At 67.5% G+C, this 24,143-nt stretch overlaps 2 protein-coding genes across 3 annotated transcripts; one reads left to right on the top strand and one right to left on the bottom strand.

Annotated features, from left to right (window-relative positions):
* Nucleotides 1-620: 620 nt before the first annotated feature.
* On the top strand, nt 621-2,254 carry GJD3 (gap junction protein delta 3). The gene is made up of 2 exons (XM_057406029.1): nt 621-719; nt 1,519-2,254. Exon 2 carries the CDS (start codon nt 1,526-1,528, stop codon nt 2,252-2,254), a length of 729 nt encoding a protein of 242 aa, XP_057262012.1. The 5' UTR covers nt 621-719; nt 1,519-1,525.
* Nucleotides 2,255-3,477: 1,223 nt separating this feature from the next.
* Nucleotides 3,478-16,986, bottom strand: RARA (retinoic acid receptor alpha). 2 transcript variants are annotated; one of them, XM_057406027.1, is made up of 8 exons: nt 16,687-16,986; nt 7,091-7,239; nt 6,831-6,972; nt 5,957-6,117; nt 5,699-5,875; nt 5,409-5,613; nt 4,876-5,034; nt 3,478-3,735 (listed from the first exon to the last, which is right to left on the bottom strand). In XM_057406027.1, exons 1-8 carry the CDS (start codon nt 16,862-16,864, stop codon nt 3,524-3,526), a joined length of 1,383 nt encoding a protein of 460 aa, XP_057262010.1. In that variant the 5' UTR covers nt 16,865-16,986; the 3' UTR covers nt 3,478-3,523. The 2 variants fall into 2 exon arrangements, with proteins under 2 accessions (XP_057262010.1, XP_057262011.1); XM_057406028.1 differs by lacking the exon at nt 16,687-16,986 and adding an exon at nt 11,804-12,077.
* Nucleotides 16,987-24,143: the final 7,157 nt, after the last annotated feature.

Here is a 24,143-nt window from a genome sequence, read left to right as displayed (position 1 = left end):
GCTGGAGCAGCTCCCGTATGGAGCCAGGCTGAGAACATTGGGGCTGTTCAGCCTGGGGAAGAGAAGCTGCGTGGAGACCTCAGAGCAGCCTTCCAGTATCTGAAGGGGGCTATAGGGATGCTGGGGAGGGACTCTTCATTAGGGACTGTAGGGACAGGGCAAGGGGTGATGGGTTCAAACTGAAACAGGGCAAGTTCAGGTTGGAGATAAGGAAGAAGCTCTTCCCTGTGAGGGTGCTGAGGCGCTGGCACAGGGTGCCCAGAGAAGCTGTGGCTGCCCCATCCCTGGCAGTGCTCAAGGCCAGGTTGGACACAGTTTTGGGTAGCACGGTCTACAAGTGTGAGGCATCCCCGGCTGTGACAGGGGGTTGGAACTGGATGAACGTTAGGTCTTTTCCAACCCAATGGGCCATTCTGATCCTATGAAGCACCATGGCCCTGGCAGCCTGGACACAACATCTCATACCAGCAATGAGCATCCCCTGGGCACAGCGCCCCAGCCCCACAGGAGAGCCTGGCTGCAGGCAAGGCCACAGGCAGAGCCAAGCCCTTCCCTCCCCTCCGGGCGCCCCCGGGCTGCTCTGTCTCTTTAAAAGGAGTCCAGGCGTGGCTGCAGGGCCGTTATCCCATCCCGGCCGGACAAGGGACCGGACAGTCCCGGTCAGCCCTGGACAGCCGCCGCCAGCCGCACTGGCACACCGTGGACCGCAGCCTCCGCAGGTACCGGGGCTCACCCCAGCGGGATGGGGCTGGGGAAGGAGCTTGGGGAGGGACACAAGGGATGGGGATCGTGCTGGTCCTGCCCCGGCTGCTGTCCTTGGAGCCAGCTCTGGTGAGTCCTGGGGCACAGGGGATGCTTGTGATGGGGTGAGCAGGGCTGGCACTGCCGGGTACCCCCCTGTGAGCAACACGGGGCGATGCCTCGAATCCTGTGTTCAGCTCTGGGCCTCTCTCTACAAGAGAGACATTGAGGTGCTGGAGCGGGGCCAGAGAAGGGCAATGAAGCTGGTGCAGGGCCTGGAGCCCAAGTGTGATGGGCAACAGCTGAGGGACCTGGGGGATTCAGGCTGGAGAAGAGAAGGCTCAGGGGGGACCTGATCGCTGCCTACAAGTGCCTGACAGGGGGATGGAGCCAGGAGGGGCTGGGCTCTGCTACCAAGGAACAAGGGATGGGACAAGAGGAACCGGCCTCAAGCTGCACCAGGGCAGGTTTAGATGGAGCTGAGGAACAATTCCTGCCCCAGAGGGTGCTCAGGCATTGGAACAGGCTGCCCAGGGCAGGGCTGCACTCCCCATCCCTGCAAGTGCTCCCACACCCTCAGTGCCATGGGTTAGTGGTGGCCGTGGCAGTGCTGGGAACGGTTGGACTGGATGAGCTTAAAGGGCTTTTCCCACCTGGTTGATTCCATGATTCTATGCGTTTGGGGTTGGCATGGGGGTGAGCTGGAGGGGCCGTGCTGCCGCTGGGGTCCATCCTCCTGGGCACAGCATCCCCCTGGAGCTGACCCCGCTCCCGTAGGGCGGCCATGGGCGAATGGGGCTTCCTGAGCTCGCTGCTGGACGCGGTGCAGGAGCACTCGCCCATGGTGGGGCGGTTCTGGCTGGTGGTGATGCTCCTCTTCCGCATCCTGGTCCTGGCCACGGTGGGCAGCGACGTCTTCGAGGACGAGCAGGAGGAGTTCGTCTGCAACACGCAGCAGCCGGGCTGCAAGCCCGTGTGCTACGACGCCGCCTTCCCCATCTCCCACTACCGCTTCCTCGTCTTCCACGTCGTGGTGCTCTCGGCGCCCGCCGCGCTCTTCGTCATCTTCGCCGTGCACCAAGCGGCCAAACCGGGGCACGGAGGGGGGCCCGGCCAACGCACCCGCCGCCTCCAGCCCTTCTACGTGGGCAGCGTGGTGGCCCGCATCGCGGCCGAGCTGGGCTTCCTGCTGGGGCAGGCGCTGCTCTACGGCTTCAGGGTGCAGCCGCTCTTCGTGTGCCGCCGCCGGCCCTGCCCGCACCGCGTCGACTGCTTCGTGTCCCGCCCCACCGAGAAAACCGTCTTCATCCACTTCTACTTCGTGGTGGGGCTGGTGTCGGCGCTGCTCAGCCTGGCCGAGCTCGGCCACCTCCTGCGCAAGGGCCACCCGCCCCGCGCCGCCTGCTGCCACCGGCCGCAGGAGCGGGGACCGGCCCCGGGGCAGCCGGCGGGGAGCACGGAGGAGCCGCGCTGCCCTCCCGGCCCCCCGGCCCGCGGGGACCTCACTGTGTGAGGGGGCTCCGCGCTGCCATCGCTGGTGCGAGTTGTGGCCGTTCTCAGCCCGGGGCTCCCTGCCCCGGTGCCACGCGGAGCCGAGCCCCCGGTTCCTGTTGTGGGCAGCGGATGGGCCTCGCCCCGCAGCTGCTGGAACAAAAAACACGGACAAACGGAAAACAAACAGGTCCCATCCCTGCTGCACCCCCCCGGGGCTGTCCCCCTCCCCGGGCTGGGGGGAGCTCAAACGCATCGGGGACAGGGCTGGTTCCTGGCACATGGGGACAGGACCGCAGCATCAGCAATGGGAAAGGATGGGGAGTGCTGGGGGGACCCTAAAGGGTTCTACCCCATGGAGACAACAGCAAGGAGGGATCCTGGGATGCCCCCCAGCACCAAAGAACCCCCGGTATTTGGGGTGCTGCAGCCTTGAACAAGCCCCCCCCCACCCCCACCCCAAAGCCCCCACATCAAGAACGAGCCAGGCACTAGAATAAATAAACTTTATTCTGGAGCCAGCCTCCCCCCCCCCCCCTCCCCATCCCCCCTGTGCCCGTGAGGCCGGGGTGGCACCACAGCCCCCACCCTCCCTGGGGGGGTCGGGGGGGGCCGGGGCAGGGCCCGCCTGGTGCCCCCCGGCTCTAAACCCACTAAAACCTCAACAACAACCGGAAAAAAAAAAAAAAAAGAGAGATTTAATAATAATAAACCGTGTGCCCCCTCCCCCACCTCCCCCCCCCCCTCCCCCCATCCCATCCCCCCCACCCCGGGCAGCACCCACCGGGCCCCCTCCACCTCCTGCACAGGCCTAAAAACCCCTCCAAACTTTTACAAAGGTTTTAAAACGTATTTATAGATATTTATAGATATTTATATATATATAACTTTGCTTTCTCTTCTCTTTTAAATGACTCTGCTTCCTCGGCGGGCGGGGTCTGGCCGGGTCCCGTTCCCCCCCCCCTCCACTTCTTCTGCGATTGGGGTGGGAGGGCTTGGGGGGGGGGGGGGTGATGTGGGTGGCTCGGTGGTCGCGATCCCATGGGTGCTGGTGCTGGTGGGGCCGGGGGGGGGGGGTCCCCGCGGGTCCCCGCGCCCCTGAAATGTGACTCAACCAACGCGCTGTGCCCGGGGCCGGGGGAAAGGGGGGGGCCGGGGGCTCCCCAAGGAGTCCACCCCGGGCGATGGGGAGGTCCAGAGGGGGTAGGGGGGGGGCTGTGGCTGTGGTGCCGGGTGCCCCCCCCCCCCTCCGTTGCCGTGTGGCTCTGTCCTGGTGCGCGCCGGGCGCGGGTCACGGCGACTGCGTGGCCGGGCTGCTGCGGTTGGAGCTGGGCGAGAGGCTGGGGCTGCAGCTGCCCGGGGGGGGGCCCAGGGTGCCTGTGCGGGGGCCGCCCGGCTGCCCCCCCAGCGTGTCCATGCCCTCCGAGTTCTCCAGCATCTCCTGGATGAGCGGCGGCATCGACCCCGGGATCTCCATCTTCAGCGTGATCACCCGCTCGGCGCCTGCGGGAAGGGTGGGGGTCAGCAGGGGGGTGATGGCACCCCAAATCGGCACCACCAGATCGGCACCTCCAAATCGGCACCTCCAAACTGGTACCTGCAAACTGGTACCCCCAAAACTGGTACCTCCAAACTGGTACCTCCAAACTGGCACCCCCAAACTGGTACCTCCAAACTGGTACCTCCAAAATGGCACCCCCAAATTGGTACCTCCAAACTGGTACCTGCAAACTGGTACCTCCAAACTGGCACCCCAAACTGGCACCTCCAAAACTGGTACCTCCAAACTGGTACCTGCAAACTGGTACCTCCAAACTGGCACCTCCAAACTGGCACCCCAAACTGGCACCCCAAACTGGTACCTCCAAAACTGGTACCTCCAAACTGGCACCTCCAAACTGGCACCCCAAAACTGGTACCCGCAAACTGGTACCTCCAAAACTGGCACCTCCAAACTGGCACCCCAAACTGGCACCTCCAAAACTGGTACCTCCAAACTGGCACCTCCAAACTGGCACCCCAAAACTGGTACCCGCAAACTGGTACCTCCAAAACTGGCACCTCCAAACTGGCACCCCAAACTGGCACCTCCAAAACTGGTACCTCCAAACTGGCACCTCCAAACTGGCACCCCCAAACTGGTACCCGCAAACTGGTACCTCCAAACTGGTACCTGCAAACTGGTACCTCCAAACTGGCACCCCAAACTGGCACCCCAAACTGGCACCTCCAAAACTGGTACCTCCAAACTGGTACCTGCAAACTGGTACCTCCAAACTGGCACCTCCAAACTGGCACCCCAAACTGGCACCTCCAAAACTGGTACCTGCAAACTGGTACCTCCAAAACTGGCACCCCAAACTGGCACCTCCAAAACTGGTACCTCCAAACTGGTACCTCCAAACTGGTACCTGCAAACTGGTACCTCCAAACTGGCACCCCCAAACTGCTACCCGCAAACTGGTACCTCCAAAACTGGTACCTCCAAACTGGCACCTCCAAACTGGCACCCCCAAACTGGTACCTCCAAAACTGGTACCTCCAAACTGGTACCTCCAAACTGGCACCCCCCCCCAGCAATCCCATGCCCAGGGGATGCTTCCCTTGGGACACGGAGCTGCGGCCCCTTTCTCCAGCCCTCACCCTTGGCGCTGATGCTGCGGAGATCCGTGATCTTCATGAGCATCTTGGGGAACATGTGGGGCCTGTTGGGCCTCCTCTTCCTCACGTACACCTTCAGTGCCTCGAGCAGCGGCTCCTGCAGCTTGTCCACCCTCTCGGGCTGCTCCAGGTCCTGGCGGTCTGAGGAATGGGGGGGGGACATAGTTTATTATGGGGAGATGGAGAAGCACACATCCCATCATTCCATTGGTGGGGATATTGCCTCACTCCAGGGGGAGTCACTGCAAAGGCTGTGCCATAGCGAGGGCCAACATTTGAGGTCTTCTTGATGAGCCATTTGGGGAGTGCAGCCAGGACAATGGGCCAGCTGCCCCTCCCTGCATCCTCCACCCCTATCCCTGCACCCCCCATCCCTGCATCCCCATCCCTGCATCCCCCATCCTTGCATCCCCCATCCTTGCATTCCCATCCCTTCATCCCCTATCCCTGCATCCTAATTCCTGCATCCGCCATCCCTGCATCCCCATCCCTGCATCCCATGTCCTGGCACTCACCTCCGCAGATGAGGCAGATGGCGCTGAGCAGCCCCGTCTCGGCGTCGTCCATCTCCAGTGGCAGCAGCTGGTTGGCGAAGGCGAACACCAGGTCCGTGAGGGGCCCGAAGCCGGCGTTGTGCATCTGCGTGCGGTTCAGCGTCAGCCCGTCCGAGAAGGTCATCGTGTCCTGCTCCGGCGTGTAGCGCGTGCAGATCCGCAGGATCTGGGGGTGAGCGAGGGCTGGGGGCTCAGCCTGCTGTCCCCATCCCCATCCCCAACCCCGTCCCCATCCCGGTCCCGGCTCTCACCAGGATATCGAGGCAGGCGGCTTTGAGGAGGGTGATCTGGTCGGCGATGGTGAGCGTGGTGAAGCCGGGGAGCTGCTTGGCAAACTCCACCGTCTTGATGATGCACTTGGTGGACAGCTCACTGAACTTGTCCCACAGGTCGATGTCCAGGGACACCCGCTGCTCCGAGCTGTTGTTCTGCGGCGCAAGGCAGGGGATGAGGGCACTGCAGAGGCTGCTGCAGCCCCCCCACAGGACCCCCCCCCATCACCAACTCACCGTAGTGTATTTGCCGAGCTGGCAGAGCGCAGGGAACGTGTCCTGGTGGGCTTTGCGCACCTTCTCCACGAGCTCCTCCACCTCGGGTGTGATGGTGTAGCTCTCCGAGCACTCCGGCTTGGGCACGTCTTTCTTCTTCTTGTTCCGGTCATTGCGGACGGCTGCAGGGACAATGGGGTCAGTGTCACCAGCCCCATGGCCACCAGTCCCTGCCCGAGGTGGGGGCTCAGGCCCAACACACTCTGGATGAGGTCGTGTCCCCCCCCCGCCGCCAGCGCTGCAGTGACATCCAGCCCTGCACAGCATTCCTTTAAGTAAGCCCCCAAAGGCATCAGGAGGCAATGAGGGGTGACTGTGCCCTGGGGGGGGGACGCAGGACACCCCCATCCCTTGCCATGGGGACAGCGCTCAGCTCTGCTCTACAAAGCCTATACAGAGGAGGGAAGCATCAGAGATTGAAAATGGCAGCTGAGGCACCGCACTCCCTGTGGGGGAGTGTGGAAGAAGCAGTGGGAGCAGCCCCACATCCCGCAGGGATCCATCTCTGTGGGCCCGGACCCCCTCCCTGAGCTGCAGCGTGTGGGATGCTGAGCCTCCCCCCCCCATAGCATCCATCGCCCCCCCGTCACCCACCCACCCCGGTGGTGCGGCCCTGCGGGGTACCGCCGGGCACCATGACAACTGGCACCGAGACACCAGGAGGCCCCATCGGCATCATTTATCTCTGACATTATCAATCACGCGTTGCCTGGGCAACGGTGGGGATGTGACACAAACCCAGGGGTCCCCCATCTTCCCCTGGCCAGGGCCTCCCTGGGCACACGGTGGGAGCTGCTGGGCTGGATGTCCCCATCCCATCCCTGTCCTCACTCACACTCCTTGGACATGCCGACTTCGAAGCACTTCTGGAGGCGGCAGTACTGGCACCGGTTGCGCGTCACCTTGTTGATGATGCAGTTCTTGTCCCGGTGGCACGTGTACACCATGTTCTTCTGGATGCTGCGGCGGAAGAAGCCCTGGGGGAAGGGGGAATGACCCCAAAAACCCCAATCAGCACCCAGCCCAGGGACCCATGGGGATGGTGGCCCTGGCCCGGGGGCTCTCATGACCCATGGGGACAGTGGCAGCTCTCACCTTGCAGCCCTCGCAGGCGCTCACCCCATAGTGGTACCCGGAGGACTTGTCCTGGCAGACGAAGCAGGGCTTGTAGATGCGGGGCAGGGGAGGGGGCGAGGGCGGGCTGGGCACGATCTCCTCCGAGCTGGTGCTCTGCGTCTCCACGGCTGCAGGGAAGGTGACAGCATTCAGGGCATGGAGACCCCCCCCATAGGCCCCATGGGGACCCCCCCCCCCCCCAGTAACACAAGGGCTGGTCCTTGGTTGCGGTGACCTGCGCTGCCCACCCGGCCATGGGGCCGAGGTCGCACGGGGCCAAGCGGGGAGAGGACACGAGCTGGGAAGATGGAACTTGACATTTCCAGGCCACGGAGATGACGTGGGCTTGAGGCAGACAAAAAAATAATAAAAAGGGGAAAAAAATAGCAAAAAAAGGAAAGAAAAAAGCCGGGATGCGGGATCCCAGGAGCCCCCGGGCAGCCCCGCGATGGGGGGGGGCTGCTGCCGCGCACCCTCACGTGTGGGCACCGTGTGCACAGCCCCCGGTGCACCATAGTTAGGGGCACCCCCGTGTCCCAAAACCGTGTGGGATGTGCTTGCACCTCCCCAGCACACCAAAATCCCATGGGATGTGCCCTTCCCAGGCCATCCCTGTGCCCCACTGCCCCCCAGCACTGCCTGGAGGTACCCCCAGGACAAGCCCAAACCACTCTGGGGTGCCAGCCCCCAATGTAGGGTGCAGCCAGGCAGGGGTTAAGCGCTCCCCGGCTGCTCCGGGATGTTTGCTCATGTTTTTCTGCAGCGGAGCCAAGCGAACCAGTCAAACAGGATATTAAAGGCCAGGCCCTACAGGGGAGCCCAGGTCCTGTTTCCCCCCCCATCCCCTGTGCCCCAAAAAAGGCCCCAAAATGGGCCCCCAAAAGGAGCCACACCAAGGAGAGGCCCTGGCCAGGGGCACCCACCCTGGCGCTGAGCCAAGGAGGGGTCCTATGCAGGCAGTGGGGCTTTCAGGGGTGATGGATGAGGGTTGGGGGGGTTCCCCCCAGGGCTGGCTGTGCCACTGCCATGGGTGCAGAAGGGGCTCAGGGAGGGGGGGCCAACGGGGACAAAGCCACCCACGAGGCCTTGTCACAACAGGGATGGTGAGTGTGCAGCATGGAGGCGAGTGCTGCAGGGTAGGGACCGAGCGTGCGGGGTGGGATGGGAGTGTGAGGGGTAGGATGGGAGTGGGAGGGGTGGGATGGGAGCGTGCGGGGTGGGATGGGAGCATGCGGGGTGCGGGGTGGGATGGGAGTGTGAGGGGTGGGATGGGAGTGTGAGGGGTGGGATGGGAGTGTGAGGGGTGGGATGGGAGTGTGAGGGGTGGGATGGGAGCATGTGGGGTGGGATGAACATGCGGGGTGGGATGGGAGTGTGAGGGGTGGGATGGGAGTGTGCGGGGTGGGATGGGAGTGTGAGGGGTGGGATGGGAGTGTGCGGGGTGGGATGGGAGCATGTGGGGTGGGATGAACATGCGGGGTGGGATGGGAGTGTGAGGGGTGGGATGGGAGTGTGCGGGGTGGGATGGGAGTGTGAGGGGTGGGAAGGGAGCGTGCGGGGTGGGATGAACATGCGAGGTGGGATGAACATGCGGGGTGTGATGGGAGCATGCGGGGTGGGATGAACGTGTGGGGTGGGATGGGAGCGTGCGGAGTGGGATGAACATGCGGGGTGGGATGGGAGCGTGCGGGGTGGGATGGGAGTGTGCAGAGTGGGATGAATGTGCAGGGTAGGATGGGAGCGTGTGGGGTGGGATGAACATGCGGGGTGGGATGGGAGCGTGTGGGGTGGTTTAGGAGTACGTGGGGTGGGATCCGAGTGCGCCGGGCAGAGCTTCCCAGGCGTCACTGAATAAATCACTGCTGCCACTCGAGGGAGCGGAGCCATTAAAGTGACTGAGCGAACGTCGTCTATAATTTATCGCCTCTTTTATATAATTTAAGAACTTCCTGGTGGAGAGCTGCACTCGCAAAATGCAGATCTGACAAGATTCTGATGTGCTGGGTGCGGAGGAGACGGGAGGGGGAAGGGACCCGGTTCCCCCCCCCCCATCAGCACACGCCACCAGCACCATGGGAATCCCCTGCCACCGCAGCCACCGCAGCCACCGGAGCTCGGTACCACCAGCGAGGACGCGCGGCTGCGGGCACAGCCGCCCCCAGGGCCGGTCACCCGGGAGCCCCTCGTAGTGGCATCAGGCCTGGGTGCCCCTCAGCAGCACCCAAAGGCGCTGAGGCACCACGATGGGTGCAAACAGCATCTGCTCCCACAGGGCGGGCTGGGGACAGCGGGAACCCCACATCCAGGCTCCCTCCCTTCCCCCAGCCCCATCTCCTGTGGAACAGGAGGGGCCCAGGCTCCGGCCCCCCCTTCCCCCCCATTGGAGGAAGCGGAGCCCAGCTGCAGACCAGATGCTGCGGCTCCGGCTGCATCCCCCCTGCCCGCGGCCCCGCCGGCTGCTTCCTGCCCACACCGAGGGGACCCCGGGGCACCCCGGCACCCGCACCCCCGCCCTGGCGTGGGAAAGCGCCCGCGGGGCCCCGCCGTGCGCCAGGGCCCGGGGGGGACACCCGGGAGTCAGGGCTGCTCCCAGCAACCGGCGGCCAAAGGAGCCAGGGATGGGAGCCAGGGATGGGATCCAGGCTTTGAGAGCAGCGGGACAAGGGGCAAAGCCCCGCCGGGGCTGCGGTGGGGTCCACTGCACCCAAAGGAGGGTGGGGGGTCCCCCCCCCAGGGCTGCCCTATGGGTGAGGATCCCACGTGCCCTGAATTCCAACGCCTGTGGGAGTGAGCGACGGGTGGGAAGAGGGCCCTGGGAGCCCTGAGCCGTGGGGTGCCCCAGGGCATGGGGTGCCACTGGGAACTGCCACCCCATCTGGTCCCTACGGCACATCCTGCCCTACGGATGGGGGTCCTGCCCCCCACCAGCATCAGGGCTTAGGGTCCCCATCACCCTGACTCATGCCACAACGAGCCCAAGGTAAAAGCGGAGCCATCCAGCGCTAACATACAACCCAACACCATGGACCCCCCCAAGACCCCTACAGCACCCCACAAACAACCCTGCATCCCACGGACCCACATTGGCACAGGATGCCCATCACCTCAGCGGGCTCCTCCACCGCCCTCGTGCCTCAGTTTCCACAACCACAGCATTCCCAGGCTCTTCCTGATGTGCCAGCGAGGCCGCACAGCACCGGCGCAGCAGCCAGCACCTCGGGGCCAGCCCAGCCACTGCTGTCTATGGGGAAACTGAGGCACGGTGCAGTCACCCTGAGCCCTGCTGCTGGCTGGCAGCCCCGAGCCGGGGAGACACGGCACCTCGGTGTGACGCAGGGAGCGGGGCACAGCGCCAGGGAGAGCTGCCAGCGCCTGCCATTGGGTCACGGTCACTGTGACCAGCGCCCGGAGGTGCCCTGGCCCTCCCCATGGCACCAGGGCCACAGTTCCAATCGCAGCCAGCAACCCGTGGGGACGGGGCCGTGGCCAGGTCGCCCCTTGCCCTGCAGGATGGGGACACAGTGGTCCCCACATACCCCGCTCGGGGCAGCACAACCGCGCTGGGTTCTGGGGCACAGCCTGGGACACGCAGCACCCACAGAGGCAGTGGGAGCCCCTGCGCCCTCCCCAGCCGCAGACAAAGGCCCCTCGGCCGTGCTCCGTGCCAGAGGAAAGGACCAGAGACAATGCAGGGAGCAGGACCGGGCGCCACGGCCACACACAAACCCCCAGCACCAGCACCAGAGGAGGGAGAACCGGGAACCCCCCCCCCGGCCCCATGTGCCTCACTGAAGGCTCACGCAGCCGTTATCACGGTGCCTGTCCCACAGAGCCCGAAAGGACCATTCCTGCCCATGGGCATCAGGCCAGGCCAGCCACATGCTGTGGGGACCATGGGGCTCCCCCCAAAGCAGAGGAGGGCTCCATGTTCCCCATGGGGTGGCAGCTCCGGGTACATTGCCCCTGCTCAGCAGAGGCACCCACACATCCTCTGCATCCTGTCCTGAGGACAGAGGGGACCCCCGGGGTGACACGGGGCTATCACCCCCCCAGGCACCAGAGGGGCTGCCTGGACCCCACATCAGCACCCAGGACACCCCAGCCCAGGGGGTCACCCTGACCCCCCCAAGGCCCATGGTGGGGGTCCCACGCTGGTGCCCCCCTCCACCCGCGCAGCAGTGGCGGCGGCTCCGTTTTAACTGGGTTTTGTTGGAGCCCTTATCAGGAGGGAGCGGAATTCCCATTGGAGCTGGCGCTGGCACCGCTGCAGACCCTGCTCATGGGAAGGGGGTGCGAGGGGCACCCACAGGGCCCCAGCCCCCCCCCGCGCTGGGCTCAGCCCCATCCCGACGCTCACCGAAATAGGCCAAGGGTTGTTCATGGCCGAGCTGGCGGCGGCGGTGCCGGAGCTGGGCCTGGGGAAGAGGGGTTTGGGCTGGGGGCTGTTGCCAGCACCCCCTTGGATCAGCACCCACGGGACCAGCCCCCCGCGCCCCGCTCAGCCCCCGCACCCACGGGCAAGCCCCCAGCACCCATCGCTCCGCACCCCGCACCCATCCCCGCATTCCCACCCACCCCCGCCCCGGATCAGAGCCGCGTTTCGAGGCCGCTCCTCCCGCCCGGGCGGGCTCCAGCACCGGCCCGAGGCAGCGGTGAGGGGCCCGGCCGCCCCCCGGGGGCGCAGGTACCTACAGCGACCGGAGCTGCTCCAGGACGGGGGGCGGCGGGGGGCCCCTCGGGGCGCGGGGGGGCCGCGCTCCGGCAGCAAACAGCCCCGGCCCGGCCCGTAGAAATCCATCCGGAGGAAGGGGCCGGGGGGCAGCCCCGCCACCGCCGCGCCCTCGTACATGGCCCGGGGCCGCGGCTCCCTCCGGTCCGGCGGCGGGGGCGGCCCCGGTGCGGTCAATGCCCCCCCCCGCGGCAGCCGGGCCCCCCGCGCCGCGCTGCCATGGCCCCGCCGGGGCTCAGCCGGGGAGCGCGGCCCCGCCGCTCCGCTCCGCGCCCGGGCAGGCGGCGGCGGAGGAGGAGGAGGAGGAGGGGGAGGGGAGGAAGGCGCAGCCCCGCCGGCTCTGCGGCTCCGGCAGCCCCGGTCCCTCCCGGCACCAGCCGCCTCCCCACAGCCTTAACCCGCTCCGCGCCGCGGGGCCGCCCCGGTACCGAACGGGACGGGACGGGGCGGGCGGCACCGGCCACGGGGGAGCCGGGGGGGGGGGGGGGGGGGGGGGGGGGCCGGGGCTGCCCGTCGGCCGCGGCTCATTTGCTTAATGGGATGCGGGTGAACTGCGGGTGAACCCGGCGGGAAGGGCTCACCTCGGCCTGACCCCCGGGGGTGCGGGTACCACTGCCCCGGGGCGCGGGAGCGTGTGCGTGCGTGTGTCTGTGCACACGCGTGTGTTCGCATGTGCAGCCCCGCTGCACGGCGGCACTGACGGGTGCGTTTGTGTGTGGGCACATAGGGCAGCCCATGTGCACGCACACACATGTGCATCCCTTCTACGCACACACACATGTGTGTGATGCCGTGTCCCCACCAAGCACGGGAGCAGCAGAGCACGTGAACACGTGTCTGTGTATGTCCACACTGCGTGTGAGTGCATGGACACACCGCCACTGCACACATGTGCGTTTGCATGCGGCCCACAGCACCACACGTTATCCCTCCCCATCTGTGCATATAGGCCCGCCACTGGAGGTGACACCCCAAAGCGGTGACACCGGCATCACGGTGGGCTCAGCACCACTCTCTGCACCAGACAGGGCCGGACCCATGCCAAGGACAGCAGCTTCAGTGCATGTGGCCTTTGCCATGGGATGCGGGTCCACCTCTGCCCCATGCTGCCCACCAGAGGGGTGCCCTTAGAGGGGGAGCTCAGGACACTGCAGAGCCCAGTGAACCCCAACACAGGTCCTGCCTTGGGCAAGCAGCTCAACCCTGCACATGCAGCAAGCAGCGTGCATGAGCAGATGTGCACATGCACATGTGTGTGCACGCATGGCACATGTACACAGCAGAATGCACACACAGAGGAGGGTGCACACACACACACCCCAGCACTGAGGACACCCTCCCGCTGGCACAGCCGCACTCAGCACATCCACGGGCCCCAAAGTGAGCGGCGAGGGGCCCCCAAAGAGAGGGGGCAAAAGGGGAGGAAAACACAGAAATGAGTAAGAAAAAGGCCGGGAGGCGTGTGCATGTGTGTGTGCATGTGTGTGTGTGCATGTGTGTGCATGTGTGTGCATGTGTGGATGTGTGCAAAGCAGAGCGGCGGCGCCTGTTTAAATAATAATAGAAAGTCAAAGGCTTTGCTTAGCCAGCAGGTTTCTGAACAAAAGCCCAGCGCTCCTCCAACTTCCTGCAGCGAACATGACAAATGTCTGCTTTGACTCATTTACCAGCGCTGGAAAGAATGTGGCTGCGACGGAGGGGACGGCGGAGGGGACGGCGGCCGGTGGCACCGCGCAGCCCAGGCTGGTTGTGCCGTGCACGCAGGCCCCGCCGGCCAGCGCTTCCCGTCCCACGCCGGAGGAACAGGAAGAAGCAGAGATTAAATAAAGAAGAAACCACCCCAAAGTCTTAACGCAGAAGCCAAGAGGAACTGGGTGAGGGGAGCACCCCGCACGCGAGGGCGACACGGATACCCTAATGCCGTGTCCCACTGCCCCACAAGCAGCCCGGAGGTGCCAGAATGGGGTTCCCTGCTTAGCAGCATCCCCCCAGCCCTGCTTCCTCCCGGCACCACTCATGGGGGCACAGACAATGCTCTGGGGAGCACAGGATGCTCCCATGAGCGGGATGGAGCCTTGGCCACAAAGCCCATGAGGACACCCCGGGGGACACCACGGTGCCCAGAATGAGCAGCTTCAGGAGCGCACGGTCACAGCCCCAACAACAGGACACGGGCAGGGACCCCCAGGACCCCCCCAGCGTAGCCTGGGGTTCGGGGTGCAGGGCCCCAGCCCCTTCCCCCCATCCCCATGCTGGCACCTCGGGGCCCCGCAGCCCCCCCGCTCGCCCGCCCACTTCAAAAGACCCCATTTATCCCCTTCAGCGCCTTTTGAGCGCGGCGAATTCCCGGTTCCCCCCCGGCCCCCGTGACAGTGATAGAAAACCTCCGCTGTAATGGGCTTTCCCAGGCGCGGGGGCCCTGCGCCCAGCGCGGCCTCATCAATCTTCCCCAGGCGGAGGAGATGGGGAGGCGGCCAAGGGGTCCCCAACCCCGCACCCCAGCACCGGGGCCCCCCAACCCCCCCCCGCAGGCTGCAGGGAGCACGTTTTGCTCATTAATTTTTAAAAATTAATTAATTACGGGGCCGCTGCGGGAGAGCGGCTGCGGCGTGGAGGAAACCGGAGCCAGGGGGTAGGGTGACAGCTGGGGGCCCCCCGGCCCGGCAGCCCAGAGCACGGGGAGGGGGCCACGGTGGGGGCCCATTTCCAGCCATCAGGCCTGGGAACCAGGGCAGCAGGAGGGAACCCCTCATAGCCCCCCCCCATGAGCAAGGGAAGGGGACCCCCCCCCCAGGACAGCCAGACCCAAAGCCATCAGGGAGTCCCTGGGGACAGCCCCGCCACGCGTGCATGGGGACACAGGCAGCCCTATGGCACATGTGGCGTGCACACACGGGCACAGTGGGTGCTGAGCACGCTTGCACACAGCCCCCTCCACAGAGTCACTCAGCCCTGCACATGCTTGTTACACGTATGAACCCCACATGCACACACATAACCCCAGCCACATGTGGGCACAGCTGGCAGCACACACGCACAGCATCACGGACACACACGGATGTGCATGGGTCACACAGCACTGAGTGGGGAGAGGTCTCACATCCACCCCGGGTGCCCCATGCTCTTCACCCATAGCCTGGAGCCCTGGCCATGACAATGGGTCCCAGGGCACCCGGGGACACCCACTGCAGGCTGAGGGGTGCCACACAGCCGTCCCCTGCATCCACAGCCGGAGCAGCCCCAAGCACCACGCACAGGATGCAGCCAATCCCATTCCCTGGCATCCCAGGAGCCGGACCTGGCACCAGCAGCCCCAGCGATACCGGATCCCCATCCTGACACCCAAGGCCCCAGCGTGGCTCCCGGCCAAACCCCCGGGGAGGGGGGGGAAATCTGCACCCCCGGGAGGGCCCAGCTGGATCGGCCCGGGGGCTGTGCAGCTGCAGCACATCTGGTGAGGGTGGGCTGGTGGTGGGGATGGAGGCGCATCAGGAGGTGGGGGGCGCTGCACCAGCCCCCCAGATGGGACGCGGATCCCAGCAATTCCCTCCTGGCCCCATCACCAGAAACAAGAGCAGGGGCATCCTGCCCACAGCCCCCAGACACCGCAGGACCTACACAAACACGACACCCGTTAGGCTGTGTGGGTGCCATGGGGGGGGAAGCACACAAAGCGCCCCCACCCCTTGGAACACGCTCCCCAGCAGGGAAAGCCGAGGGGAAACTGAGGCACAGCCCACCTGGGGGCCACCAGCCCCATTGTCAGACATGGAGGGAGAACGATGTGGGGGGACACAAGAGCTGCCCCCATCCCGTTCCCACAATGCCAGGCGTCGGGAATGGCCCCAGAGCCAGCGCGGGGGAGGGGCCCCACCCGCCGACACCCAGTGGCTGAACTGGTCCCACTGGGTCCCACCGCCGCCGGGGCGGCTCCGGCGGGGACAGCACCCCAGGCCGGCCCTGCCCGGGCCTGCACCGTCCCCCGCGGCCAGGGATGGGGTAGGGGGGGGGCCCCGCCACACCCCGACCCACGGCGGCCTCCCCGACGGCGGGTGCCGCGGGGCACCCATGCCACCGGCGCGGGAACGGGCGAGGGCACCCATCCGCAGCGGTGCATGGGCTCCGGCAGCTGCCCCACGGCACCCATTGTGGGCGCAGGGAAACTGAGGCAGGCTGCGGGGTGGCGGTGCCGGGAGCACCTCCCGCGGCTCCTGGCTGCCGGCGCGGCGGGGCGGTGATTACCGGGGCCGTGATGGACGACCCTGTCAGGGGGAAATTGAATCAGGAGCAGACGCGATGATTGCCTTCATCGCCTCCCCCACCGCGGCCCCCGCGCCGCCGGCGAACAAAGAGCCACGGCGGGGACACGGCATCGGCCTCCCCGGCCACCGCCGACACCGCTCGGTGCAGCCCGGCCTCGGTGGGTGCTGGGGACAGCCAAGGGCCCGTTCGCAGCGCCGTTAGCAGCCGGGCTATAAACAGAGCCGTTAACAAAGGCGCAGCAGCAGGTCAGTCACACGCACCCGTCCGCCCCTGCCTCAGCTTCCCCAGCAGCACTAACGGGGGACACGCGGGGGGAAGCGCCCGGCACTCGCCCCCCACCACCACCAGGAAGGAGCTGGTGACCCCAAACAGAGCTTCCCCTTAGTGGCTGTGAGCAGGGAGACCCCCCCCCCCCATCACCGGTGCCACCGCCCTAGTGCTGGTTATGGACCGGAGCCGGAGCAGCATCACGGGGTCAGCACCCGCATCCCAATCTGAGCACAGACCCCAGCACCCAGGGGTCCTCACACACCCCCTTTCCCACCAGCCCCCCCCACCCCTCCGGAAGAGCCGCGGTACTCACTGGCAGGCGAGGGGGTGCTGTATCCGCTGACGGGCAGCTGGTGCTGGATACCAGCAAGGGTGCTGGGCGGTGAGAGCCCCCCCAGCATGTGGGGGAAGAAGAAGGCGTAGGGGGGCACGGGGTAGCCATTGAGGTGCCCCCCTCCAGGAGTGGGGCAGGAGCTGCTGTTGCTGGCCATGGCGAAGAGGGGGGGGTCTCCGCGGGGTGGGGGGCTCTCAGGCGCGGGGTGCAGGGCCTGAGCAGAGCATGGGGCCCGCGGGGACCCGCTGCCCGGCGCTGTCCTCACTGGCTCCTGAGGCGCTGCGGGGGGGAACAGAGAGGGGGGTCAGTGATGGGACACCCACAAGCCGTGCCTCAGTTTCCCCAGACCCCCCCCCCTCCATTCCCAAGGACCACGTCCCCTCCCGGCCCCAGGAGGGCGCAGGCGGCTGGGCCCAGCGCTCCCCATGGGATTAACCACAATCCCCCCAGATTAACGACACCGGGACGGGCAGGCGCAGGGCGCTAATCGGGGTTTAGCGGGCGATGGGGGGGACGGCGCGGGGACACTGCGGCCCCATAGGGCACCCCCTCACACCAGGGACCAAGCAACAGCATCAGAGCTGCTCCCCCAGCCTTACCCTGAGAGTGGGGAGCATGGGGCAGCTCCCTTGCCCCAGTCTGGGGGCTGCAAGGCAGCCGGGGGGGGGGGGGGATATGGGATGGATGAGCGCACCGGGGTCCCCTGAGGACAGTGGCCCTGCTCCACCCTGGCTCTGCTGTCACAGCCATGGCCCCTCCACCTCTGCTCCCACACATGCACCGAGCGCAAGGGGCCTCAATGGGGCAGGAAAGGAGGGGGGGTGGTGTCCCCCTGAGGTCCCGGGGAGGGGGGCTCAGCCTCTGCCACAGGGCTGGGCTGTGCCCATCGAGGTGCAGCCTGCACCGTGTGCCTGGTGATGCCAGCAGCTCCCACGCCAAGGCAGGGACAGGGACCCTGCGCCAGGCCGGGGGGTGGCGGTGGGAAGAGAGGTCCGGGGGGGGGGGGGGGGGGGGTGGTAAAGGGGGGGGCACGGGGCTTTCACAATCCGGGCTGGCTGTTTATTTAAGCACTGGCGCGGGGCCCGGCGGGGGCTGTTTATTTGCCGAGAGTGTTGGCTCCCGGCCTGGCGGAGGCGGAAAAGGATCCAGAGGAACAAGGCTGGGCCGCCCGGCGAGGCGCTGGGGAGGGGCTGGGACGGGCACGGCCCTGCCCGCCCCACCAGCACCCAACTGGGAGCACCCACCCGAGACAGGACCCCCTTCCCCCCCCCCCATCCTCCCAGCATACACCAGCACCCGCAACCCCTGCGCTGCTCCCACCCATTGAGACCGGCTGGAGCACCCATGGGAGACCTAAGGGCGGGCACCCAGCAATGGCTGGGGTGGGGGTTACATCCTCCCCAAGCACAAGATGCTGCGGGATTCCCATGGGCACGGTGCTGGACACCGGGTCAGCATCATCCGTTTGGACCAAGCGCTTGGCACCAAGGAGGGGACAGACCTGGCGTGGGGTCCCCACATGGCGCTGCAGGGCCCCATAGCGGGGGTTGCCCATTGCCCCCCAGCCAGGCAGTGGTCCCTGCACCGCGCTGCCCGGGGGGAGCAGGGGGGCTGGAGGTGCGGGAAGCACTGTTTATGTTTGGCAGTGCCAAGTGCTCACCCGGCACCACGCCAGCCGCAACGGGCCCCAATTACTCAACACTCTCCCCCCCGCATGCCGCCAGCCTGGGACCGAACGAGGCCGGCACCGGGCACCCTAAACCTGCGGCAGACCCACAGCTTCCCAGTGCCCCACAGCTGCAGGAGGGTCTGGATCCCATTGACCCCCCGTGCCAGCACAGACCCCGGCCCATGGCTGCTCCCAACCCAGCTGTCATGGGCATCCCGAACGTGAGTCCCGGGCATGGCAAATGGGGTCCCACTCCTGGAGAGCCCCAGGCCAGCAGCATGAGGCCGGGGGCCGCGCAGCCCCTCGAGAGGGGCCCACGCTCGCCCTTCCCGGCGCCTTTTCCTCCAGTCCCCGGCAGGAGCTGGACGGGCCCCGGAGCTTCCTGGAATCCAGCGCCTCGTTCCAGCCCCGCGGAAAACGCTGCTGCGGGGCCCGGGCCAAATCCCAGCCACGAGGAACCTCCCGCCCAGGCCGGGGGTGGCCCCCGGGAGCGGACGGACGTACGGACACACGGACCGGAGCCCTCGCAGGGCTGGCAGCAGCGCGGCTGGGGGCGACCACGGCTGCCAGAGCCGCTTTCAGCCCATGGACCCCAACAGAGCGCACCCCGCACACCCCAACAGAGCCGGCAGCACTGGCACAAGACCCCCAGGGGACCCCTTCCAAAAGTACTGCGACCCCGGGTTGGATTCATTGCCCAACGCCAGGCACAGCCCCTGGCAGGGCCAACGCTAACCACAGAGCACGCAGCATCACACCGGGACTGCGGTACCCAACCACAGCAGCCACCCGCAGCCCTGCCAGCTGAGGGGGCCAGGCAGCAGCACCTCCCATCCGTGAACCTCCCCCCCCACCCCCCAAGTGCAGCAGCACCCCCAGCCCCGGTGCCCCCATCACACCACCAAACCCAGCCGCGCTTCCTGCCAGGGCACACGGCGATGGCAGCGCCAGCGCCCGGATGTGACACTCCAGGGAGCGGGGACACCGCCCTGGCCTCCCCCTGGCACCGAGGGGACAAGCGGGGCTGGGGTTGCTCTGGAGGTGCCTGGCAGGGCAGCGGGCAGCGGCCAAGCCCTTCCTGTCATGCTTGCGGGCACCGTGCTCCCGGCCGCAGCTTCCCCTCGCCGCTATCGGTTCCTGGGCAGCCAGGTTTCAGTTCACCCCCAGGCTGGCTGCCACGGATGCCAGCCACCCCGAACTCTGCCACCCTGCTCCTGTGCCACCCCAAGCTCTGCCACCCTGCTCCTGTGCCACCCCGAACTCTGCCACCCTGCTCCTGTGCCGCCCTAGACACTGCCACCCTGCTCCTGTGCCACCCCAAGCTCTGCCACCCTGCTCCTGTGCCACCCCGAACTCTGCCACCCTGCTCCTGTGCCACCCCGAACTCTGCCACCCTGCTCCTGTGCCACCCCGAACTCTGCCACCCTGCTCCTGTGCCACCCTAGACACTGCCACCCTGCTCCTGTGCCACCCCGAACTCGGCCACCCTGCTCCTGTGCCACCCTAGACACTGCCACCCTGCTCCTGCGCCACCCCGAACTCTGCCACCCTGCTCCTGTGCCACCCCGAACTCTGCCACCCTGCTCCTGTGCCACCCTAGACAATGCCACCCTGCTCCTGTGCCACCCTAGACACTGCCACCCTGCTCCTGTGCCACCCCAAACTCTGCCACCCTGCTCCTGTGCCACCCTAGACACTGCCACCCTGCTCCTGTGCCACCCCAGACACTGCCACCCTGCTCCTGTATCACTCTGTTTCCATGCCACCCCAAACTCTGCCACCCCAGGCCCTGCCACCCTGCTCCTGTACCACCCCATACTCTGCCACCCGGCTCCTGTGCCACCACAGACACCTCCACCCTGCTCCTGTGCCACCCTGGTGCCCTGCCACTCCTCTGCCACCGCCACCCCAGCCCCCTGCCAGCCCAGAGCTGGCCGGGGCTGCTGCCCACATCCCCCAGCCTCACCACAACGGGTTACAGGCACATCACGGTGCCAGGCCACCCCCGTGGCACCCAGGCCGAGGGTCAGGCCGGGGAGCTCTGGGGACCACGCTGTGCCGGGGGGAGCCCGGTGGCCCCCGCTGCTCTGGCAGCCTCCTGGGCAGGGCAGGAAGCGCCCGCGGAGCCGCTGTGCGGTCGAAGCCTGCGGTTTCCTCGCTGCTGTCAGCGCTTGGCCCGGGACGGCCTCACACGCGAGGCCAAGGACCGGCTGCCCCCCAACCACCCCCGGCCCCCCGGCTCCAGCGGCGCGGTTCAGGGGGTGCGCGGGGTCCCCTGGCAGGGCCGCACAAGCGAGACCCCCACCCTGTATCCCCGAAGCATCTCAGCCGTGAGTCACCGTCACGTTTCTCACGTCCCCGGGCAGGCGTGAATCATGCCCCAGCCCGGCTGCAGGGCCGGAGCCAGCGGCACACGCTCGGCACAGACTGCGTGTGCCAGAGCTGGGGCTGCCACAGCCGCGCTCAAGGGGATGTGGGGCTCGTGTGGACCCCAGGAACTGCATGGGCAGCACTGATGCCACTGCGCCACGGCACCCGATGGACCAGCATCAACCCACACCCGGACACAGCGACACAGAGGTGGGGACGGAGTCCTTGCCAACACCCCACGGGGGCCCCACGGCGTGAGCCCTCGCCCCGTGGGTCCTCGCCCCTGACACCCCCACGTCCCGCTGCCGGCTGGGAGCCACAAACTGAAATTCCACCTGTTGTGGCCAGGCCGGCTCTGGTTACTCCGGGAACGCGATGCTCCGGTTACACGTCCCGCACCCGCCACCACGCTCCCCATTCTTCTGCGGGAACAGGTGCCCCGGCCCCCGCCACAGCCCCCGGCACGGCCGTGCCACGTTGCCACCGGCACCACCTCTGCACCGTGGGTGCTGCATCACCAAAGGACCAGCCATGCCCCCCCCCCCCAGCACCTGGCACTGCGGGGACCCCCACCCATGCCCACAGCGGGGACACCCCCGGCTCCAGCTCAACCCCGATCCTTAGGATGAGCGCAGGGAACCCCAAGTCCCGCTCACGGGGAGTCACGGTCCCGGGGTGCCCCATCCCGGCTCCCCACGGACTCCTCCTGGGCAGCAGCAGGATTGCAGCCGCTCGCGGCAGCCCCCGGTTGTTTTTAGCCCTGGATGCGGCGCGCAGCCGGCGCCCTGGGAACGGCGTGCCGGGAACAGCGCGGCCCCAGACAGCCCTTTCTGGCTCGGCGACAGCCGGCAGACAAGTGCAGCCGGCTGCGCCCGCGGCATGGGGCCGCTCGGGACACGGCACCCGCGGCTGGCGTGGGACAGCGCAGCGGGCAGGCGGCAGCGTTAACACCCCCGGACAGCGGGACCTGGTGGCACCGGGCCCCTGGCTCCGGCAGGCTCCAGGACCAGGTCATGCAGGGATGGGACCTGGGATACCTGGGGGGGAGCCAAACCGCCACCGCGTCGCACCCAGGCTGGCTACACAAGGGCACGCAGACGTGTGCCACCACCGTGTCCTCTGGCACCGCCTGGTAACCGGGGCCGGGGCAGGCCAGGACGGGCACATGCGGCCCCTCGCCGGGCCTTGCCATGAACAAACCCCCCCCCCACCACCACCCGCTAAGCCGCCTCCAGCCGCAGGGAGATTAACCCATTTTCTGTAATCAGCACATGTGTCACCGCAGATATGATCGACCCCCCCCCCCCCGTGCTGCCAGCACCGCAGCCCTTCCCCCCGAGCCCTGGGGCTGGCACTGCCATGGGGAGCCCTGCGGCATGGGGGTACCCCACAGCATGGGTCCCGCAGTCCCAGCCGAGAGTCCCCATAAAGTGCTGCAGCAGCACCCCAGAAAGGGCAAAGGAACACCCCCAGTGGCAGCCCTGGTGGCCCAGGGCACGCTCTGCCCACGGCCGGTGCAGCCGAATGTGGCACGTTGACACGCCAGAGCCTCCTGGTTATAAATAGAGCCGGAGCCGCGGCGCTGGTGAATCCCAGCGCCGCAGGGCAGGCGGTGGCATGGGCCCTCCCCAGGCTCACCGGCCGCAACGCCGCTCACAGCACCGGGACTAGGGACACAGCGGGTGTGCAAGGACAGCCGAGCATCCCTGCAGGCACGGGGTAGCACAGGATGAGGCACCGGGCACTGGCCTCTCCCCACTGTCCCGGTGCCCGCTGGTGGCAGCTGGGTCACCGCGAAGGGTCTGCAAGTGGTGGATGAAGGCACCAGGCACCCATTGGCACCCCCAGTGCCAGCACCCGTGGGGACACGCGTGTCCCCGCACCACAGCAAGGTCACCCTCAAGGGCAGGGCGCGGGGCCCACGGGTGACATATGGCCCGGCAGCGGTGGTTGTGGGGCTGCTAAGCCACCGAGTCGTCACCCGCTAATCCCAGCACCGAGGCTGCGGTCAGGGCACCGCACCCAGAGCTGCCACCCGGCGCCTCCCAGCACCCTGGAGCGGGACAGGCGAGGGGCACCGGTGTGGGGATGCCCCCGTGTTCCCCCCCCTGGCACCCACTGGGCTCTGGGACAGCCCCTGCCACCCAACGAGGTCAAAGGTCAGAGGCACAGATTTGGGGGACACCCCAGCTCCAGCGGGCAGGGGGGTTCTGCACCTACACCCCCCCCCCCTGTTTATGGCGCTGCTGCCCACCCCGAGGGTCCCCCCACCCTCGGGGTCGCGGAGTGGGGGACACGCAGTGGGGCAGCCCCCAGCTCCCCCCCCCCACTACCGTCACCACCGCTCCATCAGGACCCCGCCGGGGCTCCTCCACCCCCAGGCCGACCCCCGGTATCTGCGGCGGCGGCAGCCGGCACCCCCCGCCCGGCCCCCCCCGGCCTCGCCGCCGCGCCAGCGCCCTGTCAGCCGCGGAGAGCGATGGCTTCCTCCGCCCGCCGGCCAGGAAACGGCGCAGACGCCGCTCCCGCCCCCCCGGACCCCAGCCCCCGGCGCCTCTCGCGCCCCCGGCCCCGCCCACCCGCCCGGCCCCGCCGTCTGCGCCCCGGCTTCACCCCCCCGGCACCCCGAAAAGGGGAAGCGGCCCCGGCTTTCCCCCGCCGCGGGGGGGGGGAACGTGGCTGCGCGCACCGGTAACGGGGGGGGAACCTCGGCGATTCCGGGGGCATCCCCCAGCCCCGCGCTCTATGGAGGAACCTCGACACCCCCCCCCCCCCGGGGCGTGGGGTACCCCGAACCCTCACAAGGGCGGCGGGGGGGGGGGGGATCCGGCCCCGGGAGGGGGGACCCCAGCACCGGTAACCAGAGAGGACCCAGCACCGCCAAGGCCGGGGAAAACGGGGGCAAAGCCGCGATCCGGAACCGCGGCGGGGGCAGCGCTGCGCCTCCGGGGCTCACGGCAGCCTCAGCCAAGCGGAGGGGGGGGGGGGGGGTGGAAGGAAACGCACCGGGATCCCCCCCCCACCGGGAGGGATCCCCATTAAGCGGAGGGGGATCCCCAGAGGCGGTACCGGATCCGCGGCAAGGTCCTCCCTGCCCACCCCGGCGCGCTCACAGGGGCCCGCTCCTTTACCTGATCACGGCGACTTCCCACCGAGATCCTCAGAACCGGGAGGCTCCCGGTGGCGGCTGCATGGCGGCGGCGGGGAGACCCGGCCTGAAGGGGGGGTGGTGACGGGGGAGCGGGGGTGGGGGGGGTACCGGAGGGGAAAGGGGGGGGGGGGTTCAACGAGCGGCGGCCGCGGCCATTGCGAGTCATGTGCTCGCGGGGAAACTTTACCCGGGGCTGGGCCGGGCGCGGCGGCGGCGGCGGCGGGCGGGGACCGAGCGGAGGCCACG

The sequence above is a fragment of the Pezoporus wallicus genome, unplaced genomic scaffold (genome assembly GCF_028554395.1).
Source record: "Pezoporus wallicus isolate ANWC-B61680 ecotype Strahan unplaced genomic scaffold, APGP_CSIRO_Pwel_v1 contig_14525, whole genome shotgun sequence".
NCBI lineage: Eukaryota > Metazoa > Chordata > Aves > Psittaciformes > Psittacidae > Pezoporus > Pezoporus wallicus.
This window is presented reverse-complemented; position numbering and strand designations above follow the sequence as displayed.